This window comes from Heterocephalus glaber, unplaced genomic scaffold (genome assembly GCF_053883595.1).
Source record: "Heterocephalus glaber isolate CG9 unplaced genomic scaffold, H.glaber_assembly_v1.0 deba00001666, whole genome shotgun sequence".
NCBI lineage: Eukaryota > Metazoa > Chordata > Mammalia > Rodentia > Bathyergidae > Heterocephalus > Heterocephalus glaber.
Genome location: NW_028258406.1, coordinates 13292497 through 13308046, shown reverse-complemented (window position 1 = coordinate 13308046; position 15550 = coordinate 13292497). Strand labels below are relative to the sequence as shown.

Sequence of the window (15550 nt, the reverse complement as noted above, 5' to 3'; positions counted from 1 at the left end):
AGTTCACCCAATGGGCCAGGGATTTAGCTCCGTGGTTCTGCCACCTGGCTTGCAAGCACAAGGACCTGAGTTTGATCCCCGGTACCAAAAAAAAAAAAGTTTACCCGGAGCATCACACAGGCAGCGCATTTGTTTACATGCAGACTATCCTGAGCATCGCTCCAGTAGGTGTCATTTCAACCAGTTGATTCTTATATTGAATAAATTTGATAAAATTGTCATTTTTATGTTTCCGGTTATATTATAAAAATTAACAAAAACATGCAACTTTTGGTCATCTTGTATTTAAGTAATTGGACTGGTAAGTGGTTAAAGCAAGGTCTCACTGAGTCACCAAGTTGCCCAGGCTGGCCTTCAGCTTGAGATCTTCCTTCCTTTGCCTCTCAGAGTGCTGGAATTTGGAATTACAGGCATGCACCATCATGCCCTACTGAAAATTTTTTATATTGAATTTCATACGTTTATGACAGTAAAAAATAGAATATCAAAAATATTCTAGTATAATGAAATTTAAAAATCATAACTATCCACCAATAGTTTTCCTTAATCCACTGAACAGTTTGAACTTGATCCTTGATTTCAGTTAACATAATGCTACAGGTAAACCATTGTCCCCTAAGTAATAAGTGAATTTTATTAAAACCAAATGCAAAAGGCAGTTTAAGCAACTACTAATTACATCACAAATGTAATTTCTTTTTTTTGTTTTGGAGGGTTTTTGTTTTGTTTTGTTTCGTTTGTTTCTTTTGGTTTTTTGAGACAGCGTCTCACTTCATAGTTCAGGCTGGTCTTAAACTTTCTACCTAGCCCTGGCTGGCTGTGAGCCTACAGCCATGCTGGGATTACAGGCATGTACTACCATACCTAACTCAGATATAATGTTTTCTTGATTTGTCTTTTAGTTTTATAGTAAATAATTAACAATCTAAAAATACATTTCAAATTTTAAAGTCTTAAACTTCAGTAAAAATATTTCATGGGAACTAGAAATTTGATTTAAGACCAGCCAAAAATAAGATGTGGTTTGTCACGCTGCATTGAGTTTTAAGTGTAAAAATTCTTGAAGTGTTCCTGTGGAATGAATTGAAGCAGTGCAAATTCTAGTTTGTAGTCTTTGCTATCATTTTTCATTTTGAATCTACTGTTGAAATGCAAAATATGTGGAGTACCACAGGGGATGGAGACACTGTGTTCAAAGCAAGTGCATTTGATTCTGAGTCAAACCAAGTGTATGTACCTAAGTCCTTGTGTGTGTGCTGGCTAGAGGGAGTAGGGGAGGGGTTAAGGGTTGGGGCAGTTTCAACTTAAAATATGTGAAAGAACAAACAATGCAATGTGTTAATTTAAAGACCACAGGTGTATTATTAAATTTACCAGTACTAGAAGTATTATAATTATTTAGAATTTAGATCAAAATATTTTTAAGAGGAAGGAGGATTGCTTCGAATAGCTAATGCACCATGATGTGGATTAATTTTATTACTATTTGAAAATTCAGTCCTGCACCCCAGCCAAACACCTCCCAGGCCCTGCCCTCAGAATCCTGCTGCTTCTCACACTCTTAGTCCCTCAGATCCATAACATGATCCCTTCCTGTGTTTTCCCAGCCTCCTTAAGGCTTGTGGGGTCCTACAAAAAATGACTCCTGCCTTGCTTTGGAAATTTTCATGGCTCAAAGGATTCTTGGATTTTGTTTTCCTTTTTTCCATGGCAGGTAGAGTCTTGCTCCATTATATGCCATCCCTCTGGAACCTGGAAATATTTCATCCCTAAAGCCCTGTTATCTGGGTTCCACACTTCTCTCTCTTCCCCTCCTGACCTCATGCTCTGGGAGATCTTGCTTAGATGTACACACACTGTGCAGCTTTTACTTCAGGTCCTTAGTGTGATCAGGGGAATGGAGAGCCTTCCAGCATGCTGCCCTTAGGAGGATGCAGGTACTTCATGTCTCAGACACCCATATAAAGATATGGAGCCTGGAAGATATTTACTTCTGCTTCCTCACTCATCTACCTAGCTCTCTGAGCACCCAGGGTGATGGTAGGCATAACTTAGGGTTCATGGTCTTGACCTCTCAGAATGCAAGCCCCAGCAAACTTCCACCTAGTCTGTTTAGTTTATCTGACATTAGAATCTTAACAGCAGGGTCAGAGGACAGAACCATGCTCCAGGTGTCTCCCAGCTATAAAGAAAGCCTCATGCCATCAAGAATAAGAGATTGCCTTTATGTCTAGCAATGAGAATGGCATTTAAAATTCAATATCAGAAAAGATATTGACGAGATTAAGGGCCTGGAGGAATTGATTTATGAAGAAAGACCCAAGGAATTAAATATGTATAGCCTGGTGTAATAGGATATTAGCTCAGAACACAATTTCATTTCTGTGATCCAGCGTTTCTTTATCAGTCATCTGAAGGTGGAAATCTTTCCAGATGTCCCTCCCCCAGGGGTCACTGCCTGAGGCAGAGAGGGAGGTACTCTTCCCTCTGGTGGATATGCCAGTCATGGGCTTGGGTGCCCTCATACCTTGGAGTAAATTGAAATGCAGTTTCATCCCCAGGCGAAAGTAGATGACATTTTTAACTAGAATACAGCTTGCATAGTCTTACCACCCATTGTCATGAGAAAATTCAAACTAGTTCAATTGCATCTTTTTTTTCCCAAGGAGAAAAGTGAACTTTACAAGTCCTTCTCCAGGCCAGGTTTCTCTTTTTTGTCAGAAATACCATTATCATTGGATGTGTTTGCCTTTAGAGAAAACCTTGCTCTTAGGTTGTGCTGATGTGCAGTTTATTTTTCACATCTCAAACTTTTCCTAACAGTCAGGATTGGCTCAGGAGACTCATTGTTAGATGTAAACAGGCACAGGTGGGCTCACTTTGTCAGCAGGAACTGGGGTCCTGTTCCTCACAGTGAGAAGTCAGTGAGGAAGGAAACGGGGGGAGGTTGGGGGTTGCAGGTCTGGAGAGGGTGGAGAGCTGTGTGGGAGTGAAGGATTGTGCCAAGTGAGAAGGGGTTAGAGGCATATGCTGTCATCTTGGAACTGTAGCAGGAGGAGCTGGTAGAGTTGGCCACAGATTGCAGGCACAAATACAGTATTTGGAGAAATCATATTGGAGACAGTACACAGACAGGATTAGGCTGAATCCTTGCTTTCAGGTATTGCCACAGGGATAAGATATTGAAAGTGTGCCTGGGGTTGGTCTGTCTAGATTTAGTTCCATCCACCATAACCTTTGGTGGGAATTCCCTTTGGAAGTCCCTGGATCCCATTTCTTTAGGTGATATTCTACTTGCCAAAATAATATGTCCCACTGGGTAGGTATCTGATGAATAGCAAAGTTATGGGAATAGGATAACATTTATGAAAACTGAATCCAAAAGGGCAAAAAGTTGTTAAATTTAAACTGATTAAACCTCGTAGGTTCAAAGATTTCCAGATTTTTTCATGAATATTTCATGGCTCATTTCCAATAAGAGGAACAAGTTGTGACTCACAATTGATTTCCTGAGCCCGTTCTTCTGACCTCAGATCCCTTAAAGCTTGATTTCCTATTAATATATTGTTTTTAGGCACTGTTATTTTGTGTTGCCCTAGAGTAATTGTCATGTATTAGCATCTTCATAACCCAGGGTCTTGAAGATAGAATCCTTAACTTTGTTTCCTTTGTGGCTTCCATATTATCCAGTTCTGCACTCTGCACAGAGGAAGCTAGATATTGGTTGAAGGAATGAATGAGTGAATAGTAGCTATTTGCTTTAGAACTGAACATAGAGCCACCTACTGGGGAAATCCGGAGGCAAAGAAGGGAGAAGAAAATTTGTGTGTGTGTGTGTGTGTGTGTGTTGGTATTAGTCTCTATATTTCAAGATGGTGTCATGAGTTCACCTGATTCACTACCAACCTAGATACAGAAAGGTTACCTATTTCTCTACCACCAGAGAAGACAGGTCTGTGTTCTCTTTCAAGATCTTCTCTGTTTTGTGTCTACCACAACTTCTGTCCCCAGCCAAACATTCCTGAGAGTTATCCCGGTTATATCAGTGTCAGACATATGGTACCATGTTGTCTATATATTTCATATAGGATATTTATCTGTGACATTCATGAAATCTAACCTTACATAATCTGTCAACTGTATAAAAACTTCACCTTGGTAACCAAATTACAAGATTTAAGAGAAAAAAGACATGGAAGTGGTGTTACACATTTTAAAGGAAAGTTAAATCCCACACAGTGCTCACAAAAGTGTACACAATGACATGTCTCCCACAGCCTTGCTCATAAGTGGGAATGATGAATGCCTGGTAGAAGTCGTTGCTAGGAGGATTTTAAGTTTACCATGTCCTGATTTCCATGTGAAATTGACAATGCAGTGTGCTTGCCAAGGTAGAAATCACCGTCTGAGACAGGAAAATTGAGTTGTGCAAGTTATATGTCTCTTCCAGACAGTGTGACCTCAGATACATGATTCAACCTCTATGTGCCTACAATTCTCCCATCTGTAAAGATGAAAATGTGACCTCACTTATTCCGGGGCTCCAAATAACATTTGTAATGCTCTTTGAATTTGTCAGAAAGAAAGACCCATTACACACTGAAGTCTACATCCCCAGAGAGCATTACAAATGATCCTATTAAATCAGGGGCCTGGGAAAATCAAGATGTGTCAGGTACAGTGTTTATTTACCTGCTTATTGTCCACCAGAGTGTTTCCACTTGATTGGCATATGTATAATTGTCTAATTGGAATACATTCAGTTGTAACCACCAAAGAACGTAATAGTGCATCCGTTTAATGCCATACTCTCAAGTGTTAAATTAAAATTATGCTGCAGTCAGCCAGTCCAACCAGGAGACACTTCTGATTAAGTTCTAGCTGCTGTGAACTTCTGTAATTGAGACACATTGGTACTTAAAAATTCAAACTAGAAAGAATATTATACAGTATCATAAATTTCAATGAAAAGGACCAGAAAGACTGACTTAAATTATCTAGTTGTGAACTGGCTCACTGTTTTTATAGGCCATGTAGTCATATGAAAAATAGCAGTTTTGAATCACCACTATTTTAAATACATACATATTAGATTTACAAGTATATACTTTGTAAACAGAATAAAACATTAATTTAGTAAAATGCAGAAACAGTCTAAGAATGGTGATTTTGTTTTTTCCTTTGGTGGTATCTTTTTATTTTTGGGGTTGGACATGGAGAATAAATGACATAATTATAAATTCATTGATTGGAATTTTTTAACCTTTTAAGAACTATTCCCCTCAGATTAACAAGGATATCTGAAACTGCCAGAGTAATGAATCAGAATGTCTTAAGTGGAGCTCTTATTTTCCCCTGAAAGCTTTATGTATCCATCTGTCTAGAACAATAAAATTATCTAGTGATAGAACTGTAGGTAGTTTTTGTTTTTGTTTGCTAAATCATGGTTTAACTCTATAGAAGCAGGGAAATCAGATCAGATATTCATTCATCCCTTCATTCATTTGCTTACTATCTACTTTGTATTGGATATAACCTAATTATTGGTGGATATAATGAAATGGGGAGATAAGTATGAAATGTACTATACCTTAATGTGTGCTTTGGATGCATAGATAGTAGATGAACTAACTTTACTTGGGCAATTAGAGGATATCTTTACTGAGGAAGAACCCAAGACTACTGAACATAATTGAGGAGAACCCAAGGCTCCTGCATATAATTATGTAGATTTGCCCTGGGCAAGGGCACCAGGCCAAAAGGGTGAGAGGGAATGAAAACAAATGCTTATCCACTACTGGTGAGTGGTCATGTCCACTTGAGGATAGGCTCTTTTGAGTTGCACAGAGGCAACATGTGAGTTGGTGGTGGCCTAAAGCAACATTGGAGTTAGGGCTTGAAGACTGAGTAGGAATTTTGAGAAGAATTCTGGGTAGTGAGCTTGCCATAAGTCATGAAAGGACCTGGCATATCTGGGGAAGGATAAGTTGTTCAGTGTGCTGGTGACCTAATGGTATTTTTGAACATGGAAGCACTCTGATTCTTGGGTGGTCAACTCTCTCAGAAGTATATGTGCATGTCAAGGAACACTGGCAGAATCTAAAAGAAGAGAGACAGTGGCCTGAACCATGACAGTGAGAAGATGATGCAGAGGAATAGGCAAATGGATTTTGAGGATGTGACAGAGGACAAGGTGGACTTCAGGGCTTCAACTCTGGATACCAGGAGGGGATGTGTGGGGGGTGGGGAGAGAGCATATGCTGATCAGGACATTTTGAAACATGGTCAGTTAAGGGCCTAATGAGCAGGAAGAGAGAGGCTGAGCTGTGAAGATGGCTTTATGAAGCACCAGCACATGAGATGTATGTGTGGCTGAAGCCGTGGGCACAAATAGGATCACCAGAGAGAGCATATGGTGAGAAGAAAAGAGCTGGCATATGAGATGGCAGTTAGCAAAGCACTGGTGATGTCAGCGAGAATGGCTTGAGTAGAGTGCTCAAGATTGAAGTCACGTTGCAGCTGACTGAGGATTAAAGGAACACTGAAGGAAGAAATGATTCTCATCCTAGTTATGCATTAGCATTATCTGTGAAGGTTTTAGAAAAATAATCAATGCCTGGGCCCCGCCTCTAGATACATAGTTTATTGCTTTTCTGTAGGACTCAGAAATCCGTATTTTTAAAGCTTTCCTGATAATGTTAATGGCCAGCCAGAATTAAGAACCACTGCCTGTGTCTGTGCTTTGAAAGAGTATAAATAAAATCCCATAACTAGCAAGCATATGATGAAATACTTAAAATCACAGAGAATCAGAAAACATAGTATTTTTAAAGATGAAAAATCTTTATTATTGGTAAAAGTCAGGAAATTGAATAATGCTTTTCCTGTGGATATTCACATTGCTAGCAATAGCAGTTAAGATTTGTGTCCAAGTGTTATTTGTCTTTCCCCTACAGTAAAGTCACTTTGTTGTTTTCTTATTACTAAAGCAGCATGTACTCATTGCAGATATACCAGAAAACTAACAAACAAAACTAACAGAAAGATCCATAAATTTACATAGTCAGAGACAGTATCTGAATATTGTTCTTTTCTATGAATATGTTGGCAAATTAAATGTAACATTTTTATAACCTGGACTGTTTTGCTGAGCAATGTATTATGAGTGTCCTTTGTATCTAGAGTTTATGTAGCGCCATTTTTAATGGCTGCATAGCATTCTCCTACAGCACTGTCACTAATGGAACTAACTGTCTGCTACTGGACATTAGGTGTTTCTGTATTTTGCCATTTCAGGTCTAGTGAACAAACAAGGTACATACTTTTTTGAAAATAATTTCCTATCCACCATTGGGCTCATTTTAAAAAGTGGATTAAAGATTAGATTTGAAACTGTCTAGTGAAACTAAAAGTTCGTTTAGCATTACCTAAGTCAGAGCACCAGATCCTCTTGGGACTGCTCTGGGATCTGTCATGAATAAGCATGAAGGGACAGTGTCATCCCTTCACTGTCCAACTGAGTTGTAGGTACTTGTCACCATGCCAGAGGACAACAGACTTCCTAGTTGGTGCACTCTAGCCAATTGGTACATAATCAAATCACACAAACTGTTAAGGAGCCATCTGGGGCATGTGATGCCCTCACCTGTGATGGTGACATGGGCAGGTGGTAAAATAGGAGGTACTGAGTTTTTAGGAAATCACTGGTTATGCTGGAGAAACTAATGTACATTCTTCAATCTCTATGTGGTGCCAAAGTAGAAAATAGCACCAGTAAACCCCAGGGCAAGCACACTGTGTTTTTTTGAGTACTTCCTACCCTCAAAGTCCCCAAAACCAGTAGTTTTAAAGATTTAACTTAATCCTTAAAGTACAAGAAATTCAGTGCGAGTGTTTTTTTTCATGCTCTGGTAGTTAGGAGCCTTCCAGGCAGCTCCGCAGTCGGCTTCTCAGGACCCTGAAGAAGCAGCCTGGGTGTTAGAGACAGGTCCCTTTGTAGCGGGGGTGCACTAACACGTCCACAGCATTAGTGTAACATTTATTATGTAAGGTGCAGGAGAATTCTCTTGTGTATTTTTACCCTGGTCCTTTGTTGTCAAGAAGCTGAATAGACAAAGCTGCTTCCAGGGCCTGTGTTGTAGCTATTAAATGCATTATCTAGCCTATGTGTACATTCATGGAGAACCGTGTTCCAACCAATCAGGGCAGGGCAGCACAGACCTCCTGGCAGACAATGTGAGCCTCTCAGGAGTTACAGTGAAAGGTCAGAGAAAACTCAAGGCTTACAAAAAGCCCTTCAGTAGCCCTGCTTAAAAATGTAGTGTAGTGTAGGCCATACCTTAGTATTTTGACAGCCTATATCAGTAGTTTTCTCAGCTGATCTATTGATTGTGACTTGGACTTCACTCCTGCTGATCCAAGAAAACATCACCGTCATAACAGAGAGGATAAAAGGATCTTTTGTGGTCTCTGCCACTTGATCAAGCAGTTCTGTGAAGCTACATAAAACTAGCTTTCCTATAACATGTTAAACTGGACCAGTTGACTGATTACCTTTTTAAATTATTGTTTAGTTTCATCATCTGTCAATATGTTGTTTATTAACACTATTCTACTTTTTTACAAATATGCATTTATTTAGAGGAATATAATGGTGTCTTTCTAAATACTAAAGCAAGTTTTTGTATATCAGTGTCACAAACAGCCTAATAGTGTGTACAAAACCGCAATGTTTCTTATACTAAACAGGGAAAACACATATACAAAAAGTCAACTGGTGTCTGGATAAAACTATAAAACATAAAAATCTCATCATTTTGATCATATTTTGAATATCTTATATTCACCTTATATTCAATCCTACTTATGCTAAATATCCTTTTAATTACAGCAATTGCTGACCATCCAAGAGGAGTTAAACAACAAAAAGTCAGAACTGGAACAAGCAAAGGAAGAGCAGTCCCACACACAAGCATTACTGAAAGTCCTGCAGGAACAAGTAAGTGAAGGGAAACCATTTTGATTTACTAATCAAGTCAAAGGTTCCAGACTTACACTCCCTAATGTGTCACCCACACAAACACACCTGAGGTAGTCTGTAGGGTAATTAGCCTTTACTCTGTCAAACCTCCCAGCAGGTTTCCATATGGAATGTGTAATATAATTCTTAACATCTCTATACATCACATACCTACACAAACTACTTGAGCCTGCCTGCATTGTGTGAATGCTTCTTCTACAAAACAGTGAATTTTGATGAAGTTTTAAAATATTGGCAGCAACACAAAAAAGTATTTCTCTTCTGTATCAGGGCACTTATCTGACAGTGGTGAGCAACAAACCTTTCATATGACTTTTATAAATCTGATCATTTCATTCTGGGTTTGTTTGATATAAAAGTATGGCCTGACATTGATAAGTGGATGGGCAAGTATTGTCTTAGAGTGGGGTAAGATGCATCACTTAACAGGCAGCAGAGCGAAATCCAAGCCTCACTGTCCACACTAGAGGAGTCAGGACAGTCCTTGAAATGCTTTCCAATTCCTGACCTTCACTTTCTGCAGACAATGTAATGACTGCTAATTAGATGGCAGGAAAAATCGCGGAGAGTAAATCCAACCTCCTGCAGTCAGCTCTAGGTTGTTTCACATTTTCACTTGCTTATGGAAAGGTTATTTATACCATATGAGTAACTTCAAAAGTGAGATTCTAGAAAATGTAAAATGAGAGCTGTGGCACAGCTGGTACTCAGGCTTTTCTAGCTTTCAATGATTTAGAATTTTAAAATATATATTTTAGTTATTTTCCCCTGAAAGTATGTGACTTGTGAGGAGCCTCATAACAGGAGAGCAGCCTTCTCCCCACCCACATACATAAAAGTTTATAAACTTTTATAACTTTGGAAGAAAATTTTTTCCAGAAGTAGTGATTACATTCATTTGATTAATACAGATTGAGTAATTTACAGTGAGGCTGAGTCTGTATGATTCTGAATATATTACACTGAATTGAAGAGTCTAGTTGACTACCTTCGCAATGTCCTGGAGCCCTGAAATCACCATCCCCCATGCTTGTCATTATTATGAGACTCCTAGCAAAGTGGAATTCATTGGGTTCCAGTTTGCTCCACATCAGACATACAGCTTTGTGTTTTTGTTGTTTTCTGTTCTCTCCCTGATTCGTTAAAAAGTAGTATTCACCAGAGTGGGGAAAGGTGAATTTCCCTTTTCTCTAAATGACTCAAATCCTTTATTTTTATTTGAAGTCCAAACCTCAGTTATAAAAATAGATTCTGAGTTGTGCAGAAAGTATTAATATAGTCTTGCTATGGAATGCATTTCTAAAGAGCAATGCACCCACACAGGTATTGGTGGGACAGCACACTTCACTTTCCATGACTAACAAAGGAGATTTTCAAGAGAACTCAGAACAACAAAATCATTAAAGACCTAGAAAATACCACTAAGAAGGGGGTGTTTTCAAATCTGTGGTATTTCCTTTAAAGCATAGGCACTAAGAGTACCTGAGTCTCAGGGGACCAGTGCAACACAGCAGCCAAAGGCAGTTGGGTATTATTGCTATGACCAAACTATTTGCCTGTGAGCCCCTTGCCTGGTGCCCAGATGGTCCTTGCAGGAAGCAATGTACATGTTCCTTCCGTATCCTTGCTGCCTCCTCCCCACCCACAGACATACTTTGAAAATCATACCTCTCACTTCCACAGCATTGTCTTATGATGCCTTCTTTGGATTTATTTAAAGTAAATACATGTGTAAACACATTTTTATTGCCTGCACACATATAGCCTTAACACACACACACACACACACACGCACAAGAAAAGATTCATCCTTCTCTGAAGACTTAGAATTTTGCTATTCAAAGCATCTGCCACTTTCTAGGAATCCTGACCAGAGGCTAGGTCTTGAGGACAGACCCATCCCAGGTGGAGCCACCGCCTCTAGGGGAGGCCAGGAGAGGTTATTCATTCCCTCAGCTCTCCAATTTGCTGAGATGAAATTTGCTGAGATATAGCTTCCCTAGGTCCCTCCAGTCCCTGACTCCTGCCTTTCATCTCCTTGAGGATACAGAGCTTGTTTGTCAACCCAAGACTCATGAAACAAGATGTTTAGCCCCAGCTTGGGAAGAGGAGCAGCTGGAAATAGGAACAGGGAGTGGTCCACAAAGGCAGAGAAGCAGAACTTGGAGCTACAGCTGTAAGGGGAAGTGTCTACAGGAGGAGGAGGAGTTGCATGTGGAGTTCTGACAGAAGAGAGCAACCAGTGAACAATACCTACAGACAGAAGGAGAGGGGAGTGAGTGAGTGAGTGGCATAAAGAGAAAGGACATTTGAAGGATAATGTGGACTAGGAAGAGGGAATTTATTTAAAAGGGAGAAGGAAAGCAACTATTGGATTTATGCTGGTAAGCACAAAAAAGGTTGAACAAACTGTAACAAACAATCCCTCCCATCTGCTGCAGAAGAACAGAGTTCTTCTGAGCTAACCTTACTCCAGCTCATAGAAGCACAAGTATCAGGACCAAAACTGTGATGAGCAGAGGGAGTGTTGATGAGAAAGAAGATGAGGAACACCCCAGTAAGAAACCTTAAGCTAGTTTTTTATGTCTTTTGTGCACTCTGATAATATAGTATCTCTATCACTGAGTGCATCTTTTCTATTTATATTTATCATACACTGCTCATGCATCTTTGTGTTTGTTAGGCATAGAAACATCTATGATGTTGCTCTAAAGAAAAGTGGGCCACTTTTTTGTTAAATGGGTTGATGTGACAGTGAGACAAAGAGTCTTGTATCCAGAATTAGCTGCCCTATCCTCAAATTCTTTGTGTCACCATTTCTTTAGCACAGTCCCTCTCTTGGCATGGAGAGGGTATGGCTTTCTTGCTGAGTTCAAGACTGCCTTCAAAATACTGAAGATGCTTTTGTTTTAATGTGCACAAGTAGCCAGAAAAAAGTCAGTGTTCCCAATTAAACATATTGGTGATATACATGAATTTAATTTTGCTCAAATTGTAGATATTTCTTACCATGAATATTTTCTAGTAGGCAGAAAAAAATAAAGGAGATGCAGGTTCTTAAGCATCATAAGCTGAGAAGAAATTCTGGCAACCAGCTGCAAGACTAGCTCACCTTTTCCTTTGCTGTCTGTTCCGAGTCAGGACAGGATAAAATGCCAATTAAATATTTCCTGAAATGTCCTCATATCTGATTACTCTCAAGCCTTTGAGAAAGAGGAGTATTTTCAAATGTTTTCTGTTAAAAATCTCATTTGAGAAATAGCTTTTCTTCTAATGCTCCAGTGGCCAAGGAGATGTCTTTCTAGCTCTCCCTCTATGAAAAAAAGCAAACTGTCTTAGTCCAGAGATGATGCCAGCCATTCAAATATGTTCTCAAGGAAGACATGTACAGTAGCACTACAGCATGTTTAAATGGCTGAAAAATCCATCATTCATGAATAATCGTTAGTATAACATCATTTAGCTGGTGGCAACTTGCAAACACTGCAGGGTTTAAATTAATAGCAATCCAACTAGGAAATGCAATCATTTATTATTCTAAGAACCAATTTTATACAGTTTATGCCTATGGAACTGCTTTCTAATCTTATTATTTAAAAAATAATGACTGAGACCCATTTTTTTTTTTGCAAACTCTAAAGCTTCATAAAATATTGGTCTCAAACTGGTTTCAATAAGACTCATTAGAATTATGTGCTCCATCTGCTTTTCCTCATTGGAAGTTGTATAAAATGCAACCTCAGAAAATCACATTAACAAGATGATATATACTTAACAAATATGCTTGCTTATTCATTTTTTGTTTTTCTTTAAAATTTACAGTTAAAAGGTACCAAGGAATTGGTTGAGACCAACGGCCACAACCATGAGGATGCAAATGTAGGTACCGTAAACCTGAAATTTGCTCTTTTCACTGGATGTTGGCTGAACCCATGGCACGTGGCCTTTTGTTTCTAATATCAAGGAAATTAGAAGCTCTGCATTCAGTAGCTTAAGATTATTACATACACTTTGCCAAAACAATGTGGTTAAATAGGCCCTTGTATTGTTTGTTTAGTTTACCAAATGTCAGTTTAGAAATACTTAAGCTTATCACCATCAAAAATTCTAATCTCAGTGAATTTGTTTGGGCCCTCTGTATTTCCAAAGCTATAAAGTAATGATGTGTTGGGAGGGCAAATGGAATGGAATGAGAGTAATAAGTTGTAGATTGCATATGAGGTGGATCAAAATATACAGATATTTTTAAATTTTTTTAATTTATTATAGTAAAAGACATTACCACTTATCTTCCTCACAGTGCCCCCCTCGTTTTGAGCATACTTATCTTATCATTCTTGCCACTTTCTGATGTAGTTCCAAAGTTCTCTTTTGTGAGTGTCTTTAGGAGATGTGATCAAAAATACAGTGAATGCTACTGCCAAGTATTATCCAATGGAAAGGCAAGCTTGTGAAAATATTACTGTGTGTATTCTCATTCACTTTATTCTCCGGATATGGTACCCTGCAATTTCTGATGCTTCCTCAAAGTCAAGGAGACAATGTTTTGAATTAATTCAAAACATTGAAGCAGCCACAACAATGCAAGTAAAGACACTTCACAAAAGAGCATTTCCAGAATTGCTCCTGAAAGTGGCAAAAATGATGGTATATGTATATTCAAAGTGAAGGGGAGTGGTTTTTTTTGGGGGGGGGTGTAATAGCAATATATATATATATTTTTTTTTTTTTTAATTTTTTATTTTTTTGGTACCGGGGATGGAACTCAGGTCCTTGCGCTTGCGCAGCAGGCGGGAAAACCACCAAGCTAAATCCCCGGCCCAGCAATACATATTTTAATGTAATAATTTTTTTAAAAATTTTAACATTCACTGTGCTTTTTATCACATCTCATATAAAGTTTGCTTGCCAATGAAGATAATTGAATGATTGACATGAAGAGGTCTCAGAGCAAGAACAAGAACAGCCCTTGAAAGTGTACTTCTCTTCTGTTTCTGACCCCAAACAGTATCATTATGCTTCAGTCTTCTTGATAGAGTATAAGGCAGTGGTGGCAAACATATGGCACATGTGCCACAGTGGGCTAACTGTATCATTGAAATCTCTGAAACGTTCACCATCACTGGTATAAGGTATAATGGCCAAAGATGCCAGTTAGCACCATGACTGACTTCCTCTATTAGTGTTCTTTGAATATTGAATTGCCAGAAAGGAGACAAGTATTCATGCTTTAGAGGCTCATTATTAATCTCAGAAGAAATGTTATACCTTGCATATTGTTGTCTTTCCATATGTTTGATGGTTTAGTTATTTTCCTTTTTTAAGTCTCTGTGATAATCTGTACGTATTTGATTAGTCTCATCATAAGAAATGCTTACTAAGCAGTTCTTTTCACATAACAAAGAATCTAACATGGTAATGAATGCCTGATTAAGCTACAGCCAGGAGAAATTGTATATTTCATGTTCACTCTTGTTTTAATTATATAGAACAGAGAGCCTAATAATCAAAGTGCTCAAAAACTCTCTCTTCATAGTTACTGTTCTTGCCTAACAGACCCTTAACACAGGATACTGATTGAGGCCTCACTGTGTCCATAATACTCTGCTAATTTCTAGGGGGCTGGGGCTGGGATTCCAAAGAAGCATAAGGCTTTTTGTTTGCCCTGAAGGACCTTACACTCAAGCTGAAGAATTAAGGATCATATGGTGATATACAGGATATGAAGCATTCAGGAGGGTGAGGCAGCTATAACACAATGTAGTTTGAAATCTGTACTTTGCTGCTCATTAACTGTGTCAGGTTGACAAGTTTCCTAACCTGTCTGAGCTTCACTTTTCTCATGTGTAAAAGGAATGACAAAACCTCCCTTAAAAACTTCTAATGATATTGTAAAGAGCTAAGGCCTGTGAAAGCCTTGAGGCATTGTCATTATGGCTTCTTTGTGCTGGATAATCAAGAAAGGTTTCCTGGATCTGTGGGATTTGGGTTTGACTTTGATGAATGGATAGAATGGAAGGCTGGAGTAAGTAGGCATCTGTGTAGCGTCCCCTATTGGCAATATTGTGACATACATAGTCTTTCTACTCCTATATTTCAACAACTCTCTCCTTCCCCTAAAGCCTTTCTTCAGGATCCTGTCTTCTAGGGACATGTTGCTGCCACATTCTCAGCCACAATTTCATATCCAGTCCAACCCTCTGTGCCTCCCAAGGAAGCTGCTGTCTAATCCATTAAACGAGAAAAAAAGTAGCAGCATACCTCAGTTTCCTGGTCTGTAAAATGGGAATGATGTTTCTTGTCTTTCCTTCCTTAAGAATTCTTGTGAGAAGCAAATGAGATAATGAGTGTGGAAGCTCTTTATAATTGTGAGGTTCTATCTCGGTTAGAAGTTGTGCTGATCATAAACTCAGGGGCTGATTGAATTAAGTAAGGTGATGGATGCAAAGATAGGCTTAGCACAATATCCAGCCCTAGCCCTTTTCTTGAGAGATGTTATCAAATGGAAAT

General features: G+C 38.8%; 1 protein-coding gene across 26 annotated transcripts in view; it reads left to right on the top strand.

The window, feature by feature from the left end:
* The window catches only part of Enox1 (ecto-NOX disulfide-thiol exchanger 1), a 571647-nt gene that overhangs the window by 504946 nt on the left and 51151 nt on the right, over nt 1-15550 (top strand). For 21 of the 26 annotated variants that reach the window (XM_087197407.1, XM_087197408.1, XM_021257899.2 and 18 more), the window contains 2 exons: nt 8891-8998; nt 12863-12919. The exons of 2 other annotated variants lie outside the window; for them this stretch is intronic. In XM_087197407.1, the coding sequence (XP_087053533.1) occupies nt 8891-8998; nt 12863-12919 (165 nt within the window). The remainder of the gene's footprint in view (nt 1-8890; nt 8999-12862; nt 12920-15550) is intronic. 3 more of the 26 variants (XM_087197409.1, XM_087197401.1, XM_013072053.3) reach the window with 1 other exon arrangement.